The 13,234-nt window shown below is 41.2% G+C and overlaps 1 protein-coding gene across 1 annotated transcript; it reads left to right on the forward strand.

Annotated features, from left to right (window-relative positions):
• Window positions 1-8,027: 8,027 nt before the first annotated feature.
• On the forward strand, window positions 8,028-12,110 carry LOC139446687 (perlucin-like). Its single transcript, XM_071227958.1, has 3 exons — window positions 8,028-8,328; window positions 10,004-10,183; window positions 11,887-12,110. The coding sequence occupies exons 1-3, from the start codon at window positions 8,028-8,030 to the stop codon at window positions 12,108-12,110; spliced, it is 705 nt and encodes a 234-aa protein (XP_071084059.1).
• Window positions 12,111-13,234: the final 1,124 nt, after the last annotated feature.

Genomic DNA, 13,234 nt, shown 5'->3' on the forward strand with positions numbered 1-13,234 from the left:
TAAACTCACCCGATTGTATCAAATCAATGCGATCAAAAGTCTGTCTAATACCAGTAAATACGGGATTTAGGCCACCATCAACTAGAGATATGCCACTATGCTACGGATCATATGGATTGTCGTGAAGTCATCACCTTGCAAACGTGGTTATTGGCAATGGTTAGCCATTAACTTAACCATTGTTCTAGTATCCAAAGCTGTAGAAACTCTAGTTGTAGTATACTTTGAATTTATAATGATAATAAAGTGGGGACCTTTTGGAAGGAATATGTCAGTCCCAGAAAGTACTTTAAATATAGCGCCCAGCACCATCACAAGGCTATGGGACCCGTGAAGATCCCGGGGTAGAATAGGTCTTCAGCAACCCATGCTTGTCATAAAATGTGACTAACGGGATCGGGTGGTCATGCTCGCTGACTTGGGTTGATGCATGTCATCGATCCCAATTGCATGGATCGATGCTCATGATATCAATCACTGGATTGTCTGGTCCAGACTCGATTATTTACAGACCGCCGTCATATAGCTGGAATATTGCTGAGTTTGGCGTAAAACAACAAACAACCACCAACAACAACAACAACACATGGCTATGGGATCAGTTTCAACAGCATAGGTCAACAAGCGATCGGCCTAGGTCGGGATGACCAAGAATAACCATCCCGCCCAAGATCACTACTTTCGGCTGCGCCACTTATCTAAAAGGACGACTACAGCCACCTCAAACGCATCCCAAATACCCATACTGCGCAGAATATCCGACCAGACCGTACGAAACCATTTAAGAGCAGCAGGCCTATGAGCAAGACGTCCTGTTCGACACATCATAGTGAGACAACATCGTCTACAAGGACTGCATTGGTGTCGTCAACACAGGGTATGGGCTAAACTGCGAAGGAGAGATGTCTACTTCAGCAACGAATCAAGATTTCTTCTCCGTCGAGGGGATTGAAGAGCACGGGTCTGGGGACGTCGGCGGAGAACGTTACGCTGGAGACGTCGTCCAGGACTGGTTTTGTCGGGGTAGCGTTATAATGTGGGCGGCTATCTCTCAACATGGCAGGACAGGTTTGGTCCACATCCAGGGCAACATTACGGTTCAACGATATATCAACGAAATTCTCCTACCACACGTCCTCCCAATTGCAGCCAACGGCAACGGTGTTTTCCAGCAGGACAATGCTCGACCGCATACAGCACGGATCAAAAGAGCCTGTCTACACAACAACAACGTTGATGTTCTCCCCTGGCCCTCCAGATCCCCAGATTTGAACCCGATAGAGCACCTGTGGGATGAATTGGATAGACGGCTACGCCGACGTCAACCACAACCCCAGACGTTGCAGCAGTTACCATTTGCACTGCAGGACGAGTGGGCTACCACTCCCAAGGATGTGATTCGCATACTCTTCTCTTCCATGGGCAGGAGATGTCAGGCCGCTATCGATTCCAGCAAGGGACAAACCCGTTATTGCTGGTAGCTGACCTTCACCTTGGACTTTTCCTATGTATCGATAACTGAGATGACTACAATCACCAAGTGTTCTCTCCACGACATTTTGGCTCAATACCTTGTACGGCTCCTCATATAAATGTATTTTCCTACCTCACGCACATCTGGCTATGCGTTTCTTTTTAAAGAATATATAATTGGAGACGTTTAGGTTCAGAGCACTTTACCTAAGGTGATACTTTTAGCATGTGGATGTACAAAACGTTCAATCCAGTTTCACTGACGTTACTGCACACAGACGGGATCACCATCCCTCTGTGAGGTGTGTGTCCATCTTCAGGGCCTGATGCATTCATAACAAGAGTTTGCCACTAACGTGGCTATATCCCCCTCCCCTGTTGCAGAGTTTAGGACATAATTAAATCTAAACAAACCCTAACCTTTTTTTAACCGAGGTGGAACTTGTCATGGAAATTGTAAAAACAAAACCGAACCCTACCCTCACAGAACTTAAGTCCATCTTGTTGCCATAAACGTAAAAAATAAAAATTTCTAAAATTTCTCAATATCAAAAGGCACCAGTTCAGCATGTACCTGACAGACCTGCAAAGTTTGATGAAAAAATATTGAACGGTTTATGAGTTATGCTCCGGAAACGAACCCTACCCTCACAGAACCTAAGTCCATCTTGTTGCCATGGAAACGTAAAAAATAAAAATTTCTAAAATTCCTCAATTGCAAAAGGCACCAGTTCAGCATGTACCTGACAGACCTGCAAAGTCTGATGAAAAAATATTGAACTGTTTATGAGTTATGCTCCGGCAACGAAACGTGACGGACGGACGGAGCCCGTTCTATATCCCCCGCCAACTTCGTTGGGCGGGGGATAATTATCCAAAATCTAATCTATTGTACGATGCCGACAATATCATAATGTGTTCATAAATTACTATCCAATAGTGATAACACCAGCCAGCTGTTCGTGAAAGGGTCAGCATATCCTGCTCCCTCACTGGCACCCGTTACAAACACATGTAAAGGAATTTCAATTGTTCACCTGAATCAACAGGGGAACATATGGTACGAGTCAAAATTCGGAAATGTATCAGATATCATTATTGTAATGCATCAAGTTTGGAAATGGATCCGATATCTCCACATATCTCCTACATAAGCTTTTGGACGCTTTACCGAGGCTTGGTTGCTGTAACCTTGATGAATCATCCTTTGAGCAAGAGGCACTTTGTTATCTCCGTAGAAAGGGCATGCTCGATTGTACTTCAAAAGTTGTGAAAATGTAGACACCAAATGCTGGAGCTGATGGAATATTGCTCGACATGAAGGGAAAGTTGAAGTCATTCATCTTGTTATACAGTCTTGTAGATAAATGAACCATGCGTACTTACAGCAATTATTGGAAGGAAACATGTATAAATGTCTTGTAGGAAAATGGACGTCACCACACTGTAATTTCAAGAAAAATGCAGAAATACCGAACAAAATTTAAGGACATGCCACGCCTAGGTCAGCCTCGCAAGACATCCAGCGAGAGTGAGTTAAAAGTTAACGTCACACATCCAGCGAGAAGAAGCAGCATCATTAAGGCTCGACAAAGGATGTCTATTTGACAACAACAAAAATGGCACAAATGTGTTATATTCAATTGTAAACTTCACTGTGCAGGGTAATCTGCACGGACCTTTGTACATTTGTTATGTGCTTAACTCCATTCAGCAGGTTAATGATCACAGTGCTACATTAAAAGGTTAAAAACTCTGCTGATACATAGTCATAGATACAAGACTGATATACTGAACCGCAAAAGAAACATCACCCCAAGTAACATTGCATGTAAAGTTATCATTTAAATCTCTGGGTAATTTTTGTCAAAGTTTCTAAAATTTAACATTACCTTGCCCAGAAAAATGAAATTTGATGATAAAAAAACCAAAAGCAGATGTCAATAAAACCGATCGCACAAACGCATCACGGTAACGGCCATTGTAACCCAATGCACGTGATTTCCGTGCAAATTGAAATGCACGTGCGTTCACCCATTTCTTTCCTTATAAAAATTCACCCAGATCGGATACGCCATACCTCATTTGGCACGTCGCCGCAACCACGAGTTTCAACATGATAACCCCCGTGCCCACACTACGAGAGCAACAAGAGACTTCCTCCAGCAGAATGGCATCAGGACCATGCAGTGGCCTGTCCTCAGTCCCAATTTAAATCCCATTGAGCACCTGTGGGACGAGATTCAAAGACGGCTGAATGACGTCCAACCAAGGCCGACAACTGCAACTGAACTGCGTCAGGCGTTCCTCAGAGTGTGGGCTCAAGTGCCTATGACTAGAAAATGGTCAGAGTTTCTGCTTCTTTCACATGTGATGGGAGACGGTTCTATAGAGCTGGACCACTGTAGGCAAATGACGTCTGCCTAGACCTTGTCAGTTTAGTCAAAGGAATACTAAGGAGATGTTTCTCAGCGGAGCGGAGGGATCTAGATGGTTGATATACCTGGATAAGGTTAGATAAGTAGGAAGATCTTGTCAGGATTGAGGTTTAGCATGTTCTTAGTTCTCCAAGATTTGATTTCATCAGTCTTCTACATGTATGATGGCAGATCAGGAATCATGAAGGTTTTCACAGCTTAGTGCCCGTAGATGAGATACGTTTACCGAGGTCAGGGGTATACTAGTAAATAAAATGGGACCATGTACGGGTCCTTGTGGCACACCATACTTATGCGTTGTTCGGGTGGGGGTTTCGACTCCAATGGTAACTGACTGAAACCTGTCTCTGTATGATAGGATTTGAATCAGTTTCAGACTGTTTCATCAACACTGATGGTGCATTTCCAAAATGTAATTTGCCTCTTATGATCGAACGATATAAGCATGACATCCTGGAGACAGCAGTTATCCCCCATTTTGACAAACATGCTTTGACCACTGGACCTGTCATTGTGTATGATAATGCTAGACCTCACAGATCCCGTACTTTTCTGGAATGCTTGCGTCATTGGCCAGCAGGAAGTCCAGATCATAATCCAAAAGAACGTGGTACAATTAAAACTGTCTTGTTCGACAGACCATCCCGTCCAAAATGTACGTGAACCTCTTGCAGCTTTGAAATTCGGAACGGGCTAGAAGGCCTCAACTTCAAGCAAACGTCGTTCGTGTACAGGGTGGTTACATCAAGTATTGACTATAGCTTTTTTTTTTGCATCCCCTGACTTTAGGTTAGGATCCGTTGATACAGACTGGTTTGAAGCATTTTAGTATTTATATCATGATTAATTATCTGATAAGCAATAAACATAATTGGATACTAATATCTCGAACACACTTTGCACTAGGTCGCAAGTAAATTGACTCACTCATGACAATATAGGTGGTGCTTAATTATTTGTTCCAGGTTTATACAATGGAATGGTGAACATATAGTCATGATTAATGACCCTTTTCTTTCAGTACTTAAAAATCAAATGCCTCCCTAAGACGGGTAAAGAAATGTTACACACTTACTGCTTTACATCACGAATCCACATAGCAAAATATGCTTGTGACGTGAAATGTTCCTCATAGAGTATACATTGGTTTGTCCGTCGGATGATCATGGTGTTCGACTGTGGCCAGCACATCACTGTCTTCACAATGTCTTGACAACTTAAGTAGACATGTCCTATTATCACCGGATGCCACGATGTGGGAGGGGGGTCTAGGAATATGTTTTGTACGTCCTTCCACAACATTTACTTCTGGAACACCATTCAAAGACCGTTCAATATATTCTTGATCAAACTTAAGGCTAGCAATGAACGCGTGCCGTTTGCGACTTGGGAATACTTTATGAGACGTTAAATCTTAATTCACTCACTTAGTAATTTTGAAATTGTTAAATGTGTTCTGGTACAAGTCCCAGGTGGCGTTTGTGGTCTGGGGCGTCATTTGACACTCAGTAGAACCTATCATTGATGGGGGTTATGAGTATTCATGTGCCAAAGATGATGGCTTTTGCAGAAATAGGAAAACCAAGAATCTCTCCAGGTAGTTGATAAACAACGTTTTTAATATTGATATGGTTAATGTATTTGAAAATAGTTATTTACAGTTTTAACCCTTTTCTAGGTACATAAAAGCTCCCATGTGCATTTTGGTGTTTGTGGAGTTTGCACCGAACGTGGTCCGTACCCACACCTACTCTTTCCTTATCGATGACCCATCAACATGTATTAAAACACATCTGTGACGTCATTCCATTGTTTGAACGCTCCATTATTTTTCAGGAATGGAGAGTTGCTTGTCAACTGTACATTATCTTGAAGCAACATTTGAATTAATTTCCACTTGGAACAGACGGAACTATTTTTTTACATTTATTTACAAGTGAATATTTTTATTTTTTTCCGAAAACTTGTGTCGCAAGAGGGGTTCGAACCCGTATCGTTAGATTTGAAAACGTGTAATTTTCAACCTCAGCTACTGCGGCACATGAAGGCATAATGTGAAATTAACTATTAAATATTTTCACAATTTTGCATAATGCTTAAAAGCTCAAAATTATATGTATATAGTTTGTGATAGAGCACGTTACCCACAACAATGTTCATATTTATAGATAGTTAGATAAACCTTTGACGAGAAAAAACAAATAAGGTAACATAAATATCGCTTGTTCGGGGCCCTATATTTCCAATTATACCCATCAGCATGTATTAACAATGTGCAAGCGATTGATAAATACTAGTTTAGGACCCAACACAATTATGAAGAGCCGTGTTCCATGCATTGTAAATGTCAACTCGCCACGGAGCTTGGCGCACGTGCAAAAGCGGCAGAGAACGCATTCCTCGTGCATCACGCAAGGTCGACTCACAAGTATAAATACGGACAACAAAGAGTTCTGGTTTATTTTTCAAATATTTTCAACTACAAACTATTTTGTCAAAGTTTAAAAGTAGGGATGAGTTTTAATTAGGGGAATATCCTCGTAACTCTCCATTCCTTAAAAATAATGGGCCTCGGCCCCTGCGGGGCCTCTGCTCAATTATTTTTAAGGAATGGAGAGTTACTCGGACATTCCCCTCTACGTAGGGTCATCGACTTGCCTGTGAAAGCGAATACTTTGACATCAAAGCAAATCTCTTTACGCTCTACACCTGTAGTGTCTGCACTGTAACGCCCCAGAAGCCTTAGTAAGGAAGTGTTGAGCCATTACAAGTGCCTGTTGTTTATACGTCAATGAAGGACTGAGAATAATACCGCCGAAGAACCGGATATTCCTGATTTACGAACAATACATACGTCCTGTTTGCTCACAAATACTTATCTCTTTCAGCAACATATTATTAACAGTTACATCAAACAAAACACACTCAGAAGGAAACACTTGTTTAAGTTTTTATCATATTTGTTCCGTGAAATGTCACCAGCTTACAGGGAAACTCTATATAAATACACTGTTTCGCTAGCTGCCGGGACCTACATCGCAGTCAAAAAGGTATTGGGCAAAAACTAAATCACTCAAAACAGAGACAAAAACAAAATCTAAAATCAATTATATCTAATCAGGAAATTAATACCTAAGTTTTATCTGTTGTGTATTTGATGGTTGATGGGAGAACGTTTGGTATTGTTATACTTAGATCAAACGCCAAACCGTCATCTGACAGATGGTGACAATGCATGACAGCGTAATTCGTGTACTTTTGAATACTTGCTATTATTTGTAGACAAATTTCCTTGGGGGATTCGGCGATAGAATAAGTTCCCAGTAACACATAATTGACCTTCGAATGGACCCAGTCATTTGATATTCCATCTTGGGGCCGGGAATTTAGATGGAGACTAGGTACATTAGCTGCAAATCAAGATCCAACCTTTAATTAAATCAATTAGCCTAAATAGTTTTTGCAACGAATTGCAACATTGTAATATTTGTGGCAGACGCTGTTATATATAATTGTTCCTCCCCCCCCCCCCCCCCCCCCCCCCCCCCCCCCCCCCCCCCCCCCCCCCCCGCCCTCCCGCAAACCCTAACTCGAATATCTTAAATCGACGGTTCCTTAACTGGATGGGGTGGGGTGGCCAGGCCCTCCCTACTCTTACCGTTGCCATTAGCTCATTATATATTCATTAACCAGTTTGTTGTCACAGGTTATTAATACCAAACCTATGAGAACGTTAGAATTAATCGATTTCTCTTACCTGCATACACGGTTGGGATGACGTGCATTATGATCCACCACATCAATTTTCAATGAGTGGTAAGGCCCAATATTTGCAGGGGTATGTTTTTTCCTGTATAATATAAATTCATGGTACATGTCGATATTGTTAAAATACAAAACCAGTATTTCGAATACATAAGCAGTGATGATAAAGTGTAATCACGCAAGCTACCTGTCTAAAAATTGGGATCGTCCTAACCAGGGTGGCGCCACTTTTTCACAAAAGATTCTTGATCTGGATCTGTCAGTACAAGACAATATCATTGCTTCCGGCAGTAACTCTCCTACAACTTCTGCAAGGTCTTACAATTAACGGAGGTTTTTTTCGTAAACAATATGTTATTCACACTCATTCTCATCTCAGTAACCATATACGCTTCACCTTGCGTTATTGAAACTGCTTATGGAACCAAATGGATGTCATTTACAGACGTCATTGTTAGAAGCAATATCATCTCTGAAGTTTCAAATATTGGAAACAGATTCACCTGTCTGGGTCTATGTCTTCAAAACGAGGCGTGTGTGTCTGTGTTCTACAGACAGCAACACCGACGGTGTCAGCTCCATGACGTGTTGTTCATGTCGTCCCAGGACGGAGAACAAGAGATGGGTACAGTATACTACAGCATTAATACAGGTTAGGATACTTTTGTTTGTTTCTTTGTTTATTGTGTAGCGCCACACTCAACAACACTGCAGCCTTTTGACGGTGGTCGGTAATTTATTCGAATCTGGACAAGACAATCAAGTGATTGACATCTTGAGTATCAATCCACGCAATTGGGATACGATGACATCAATGTTAGGGTTTTGTATTGATACCCAATATTATTTCAGCAACAGATGGAAAACCTGATATGCTTTTAATTATAACTCTGAGCCTAAAAATCTTCTTTTTTTTTCGAAAAAACACATTGTGTACTTTTTGTGGCAGACAATGTCTTCTTTTCCAACAATATGAAGCATAATTAGTATTTTCGAGAATTTCGGGGACAGTTGTTTACGATAGAATCCCAGGCCCTCCCCTCACCGCGCGCACACACACAAGGAATATGAAATCATCGGCCCTTATGACAAGCTGAAGACGAATTGTAACCAGGATCTTCATGAATCAACTTTGAGATTTGCCGCAATTCTGACATGTAATAGACATTCAACTAATTCAACTTTATCGTTAGTGATTGTTAAAAACTGTCCTGTGAAGATTCCGGGTTAGAATTGGTCTTCAGCAGCACATGCTGTCGTAAGAGGCGGCTGACAGGATCGGATGGTCAGGCTCGCTGACATGGTTGATGCATGTCATCGTATCATACAGCTGGAATATTGCTGAGTGCGGCGTAAGACAACAGACAAACATGCATGTAAGCTATATGGCGTCAAAATCCAATAATAAATACTCATGTTCATGGTCAGAGTAACCTTGCCCTTCAAATCCATTCTATTATTTGTCAGGAACATGTCACCTGTGTATAAAAGCGATCTACAGTTATGGTGTCTCTCAAGAATTACCCTAAGCCCATGGTTGAGAACATCTGCTTGAGCGGTGGCAATAGAGTTCAACCTTGGTCAAAGGGCAAAAATACTCATCTTCAAGATATCGCATCTTATCCCTCTTGCATATCAAACATTAAAGGGGAAGTGTACACGCAAAAATCACTTTCTTTCTTTTTCTAAACAAAAAGCAATTTTAGAATTAGTTAGTATCTGTGTTTGAAAATATACACTCATTTTTTTTCACAATGAAAGTAGGAAGCTCACAATAGTGTGAAAGTGATATGCCGTTATGAGGCCTTCGTTTTACGAGCGAAATAGGCCTGAGTTATCCCCCTTAGATTATGACGTAATTGGTGCCAATTCAACTGGGTCCCCTGTCTATTCTCAACGCAAAAGATATCAAGGACAAGTTTGCGGTAAAACAACATGGTCTACGACACACTCCGGCGCAGTGGTGTCTCAGCATAACACAATTCTGGCTGGCATCTGAGATGCTAGAATCACAAAACTGTACCTACACCACGTGAAGCGGCTCTAACAAAGCATGATGACGTCATAATGTTTATCAATTGGCACCAATGACGTCATATTGCAAGGGGCATAAGCCATGGTGTTTTTGTTATGGAAATAGAACACTTGGTGAATGTGAAAAATATGAATCGTTTTAGTGCCAAAAATATGTTAATTAAATATGATGTTTTTATATTTTTGTCTATGACACTTCTATGTTAACACTTTTAATGAGGAAAAAGTACAAGAAAAAATGGTTCATTTCCGTGTGAACTTGCCCTTTAACCTGTCCATTTATGTTTTTTCAGGTGGATGTCCCTTGACCTATATTCAGTACAGACTTCTCAACATCTGCTACCAGATTCACCTCAACGGAACGACCTTTCAAAGCGGTGTGGCTGATTGTAGTTCCAGAGGGGAACACTTCATTGTCATTGACAGTGACGACAAGCAAAACCACATGAGGAAGCAAATTAACTCCTCGTCGGGTAAGTATAATTCTCCTTGTCTTCCTTCACCATGCAAATGTTCTCATCACGCTACAGCATCGGAACTCATTAATATAACGTAGCAGTTCTTATCGTTTTCCCACACCCGTCCTCGTAGACCTGATACACATAGATAAATAAATCTGGAAACAAAATAATTTGTCCTCGGGATATACCCTCACAATAACTGGCTGATTTTACCCTCACAATAAATTGTTAGATGGACAAGGTAGATATCTAGACGTAACGTGTTGTTTGAAAGGTATTTAATTGATCATCTCCTTTCACGGAGTAAATATATGATTATATTGCTTCTGGCGAATATAGACGACATTGCATTTTGCCTGCATCATTTGTTATACACTGGCTGATTTTGCAGCAAAGGTAGCTCTCAATCTGTGACATAAGAGGTCTATTGCAAAGGAAGTGGGTCACCAAAGTAGATATTAACTGATTACATGAAATTGCACTAACTATTGGTTATAATACTTGGGTTGTCAGTCTGGATTTGAAGAGGTCATTCATTGTACGGGGATGTCGTATCGGCCACTCCAAATAAACACATGAACATTTATTGACAGGTGAGGATCCTCCAGTGTGTAACGCTTCTATTCAGAGAACCATGGTCAAGAACTGCTTGCTTGTCTGTACGGATTTATGCGTACTTAGGGATAAATATTTCAAGTATTATCTCTAAACGATCTGTTGAAAACTGCATATGTTCAAATCAAAATTTAGAAATCGCAGAGATTGATAAAATATCGAAATATGCGCCAAAATATATAACATGTACTTGCTTCATATTAAATGTCAGGTGCGATCGGGTAGCCTAGTGGTTAAAGCGTTCACTCGTCATGCCGAACACCCGAGTTCGATTCCCGACATGGGTACAATGTGTGAATCCATTTCTGGTGTCCCCCGCCGTGATATTGCTGGAATATTGCTAAAAGCGACGTAAAACCATACTCACTCACTTTTAAATGTCATAATGATACATAGAAATGATATTTTCAATATGGTTGACACAGCCGCCATGTTTAAAATTTCTAAGAGCAGATTTTTAGCACATTTTCTTACCTCAAAGGATGTAGACCATGATCTAAATACAATTTTATTTAGTATGTGTGACTTCATGTTCACACTGACAGCCATACAACAACCAAAAATATCGCGGAGTAAAATAGTTCCTCAAAAAGAAAAGTGACATGAGAGTATGGATGCACAACTTGCTCTTCAGAAACATCTTACGCAGCACATGTGTTCAATCAATTAATTACTGGATTTTCTGGTCCAGACTCGATTATTTACAGACCGCCATCATATAGCTGGAATATTGCTGAATGCGGCGTAACCCCCCCCCCCCCAAAAAAAAAACAAAAAACAAACAAAACAAAACAAAACAACAACAACAAAAAAACAAACCAATATTCTAAACCATGGCAAAGTAAGAAAAGAAAATGTCCAGTTGTCACTTCACATGCCAATATGTCATAGTTTAGCATATATTTTAAAATTCCCCGTCTCTATAGCTGAGATATTGCCGATGCGCCTCTAAGAATTCTTACAGTTATCTCATAACATTGATTATGGTATATCCTATAGAATGTTGCGTGAGAGCATTTAAGGTATGTATGCGGATGTCTCAAGTTGAAAGTACTGGTAGCATTGTTCAACTTGGACCAAATTGCTTTCTATCTCCCCAGATAATATATCAAGAAAATTTCACCTGGATGGATCGGATGAGGTAAATGAAGGACGTTGGCTATTCCATGACGATCGTGTCATGACGTACTTTGCATGGGGTCCAGGTTATCCACAGAATCTTTCTGGGAAAAACTTTCTCGTCGCAGACCCCGAAGTGGACTTTCTGTGGAGTGACAAAGAGGGTTCTGAAGAAAAACGTTACATTTGTGAGAGAGACATTTGAATTCGAAACCATATTCGGCCTAAACAATGTCCATTAGCAGTGGAACTGAATAGTTCCTTTCTGTTGTTAGTCATGGTGGACATGAGGCTGCTGAATAAAAAGGCGTATCGTATGTTGTTTAATTGACTTTATGTTATGACTTTTGTGTCTATAAGTGAGTCTCATTAAAGTCCGATCGTAGTTCTCGCTACCGCTCAAACAAAGATCTGAGGACATTCCGTAACGGGACACGTGAGAACGACCTTTCATCCGACCAATCAGAGCGTCGCTTTCCAAGTGAAAGTCGAAATGTGTTTTCTGGTGTCCGACTGAATTCACCAAAATAATCTTCTACAATGTACCTATCGCTTCAGTGAGAAAAACGCATTTGTAGTGAGAGGGTATGTTTTTACGCCGCTTTTAGCAATATTCAAGCAATATCACGGCGGGGGACATCAGAAATGGACTGAACACGTTAAACCAATGTGGGAAATCGAACCCGGATCTTCGGTGTGACGAGCGAACGCTTTAACCACTAGGCTACCCCAGCGCCCTGTCAAATAGGGATGGTATCACCATGCTTTGGAGCCAGAGAGATCATTATATGTCTGGTCACCGACATTAGGCTTTATTTCGACTGTCGAGTAGGCCAATATGGATGAATTCAAACCGCTCCGCCTCAAGCGGTAATCTCTGTCATCAGCGGCTCATCTAGCTTAAGTATGACTCGGGGGCACGGGTGGCCCAGTCGTCTAAGGCGCCGCGATTCGCTGTGCAGACTTGCGTCCCTTGGACTCGCCAGAAACCTATGATTGTGGGTTCGAATCCCGGTTCGCCCCGATTATGTTTCTAGGTTTGTCAGCACCATACCCGTGCTCGTGGGTTTCACCGAAGTGGTAAACATCTTAGACCTGCATCACTTCGGGCTTTCCTCCCACATTAAGCTGACACGCCGTGATATAACTGGAATACTGTTAAAAGCGGAGTTAAACCCAACTCACTCACTCACTAAGTATGACTCAAACAAACACCCGATGTTCACAGCACGTTTATATTAATCCATTTTCAGAATCAACCGGATCAGGATTTCTTTCCAATACTAGCTTTACTGGGTGCAATTTCTATTTCAACTTGACAACCTTGCC

Source organism: Haliotis cracherodii, unplaced genomic scaffold (genome assembly GCF_022045235.1).
Source record: "Haliotis cracherodii isolate W230 unplaced genomic scaffold, xgHalCrac1.p SCAF_6, whole genome shotgun sequence".
Taxonomy (NCBI): domain Eukaryota; kingdom Metazoa; phylum Mollusca; class Gastropoda; order Lepetellida; family Haliotidae; genus Haliotis; species Haliotis cracherodii.

Bases quoted from the DNA above. Each gene is read 5' to 3' on its own strand.
- LOC139446687 (XM_071227958.1), top strand. From the start codon at position 8,028: ATGTTATTCACACTCATTCTCATCTCAGTAACCATATACGCTTCACCT. The intron at 8,329-10,003 runs GTTAGGATACTT...ATGTTTTTTCAG, and splicing joins ATACTACAGCATTAATACAG to GTGGATGTCCCTTGACCTAT. The intron at 10,184-11,886 runs GTAAGTATAATT...CTATCTCCCCAG, and splicing joins GCAAATTAACTCCTCGTCGG to ATAATATATCAAGAAAATTT.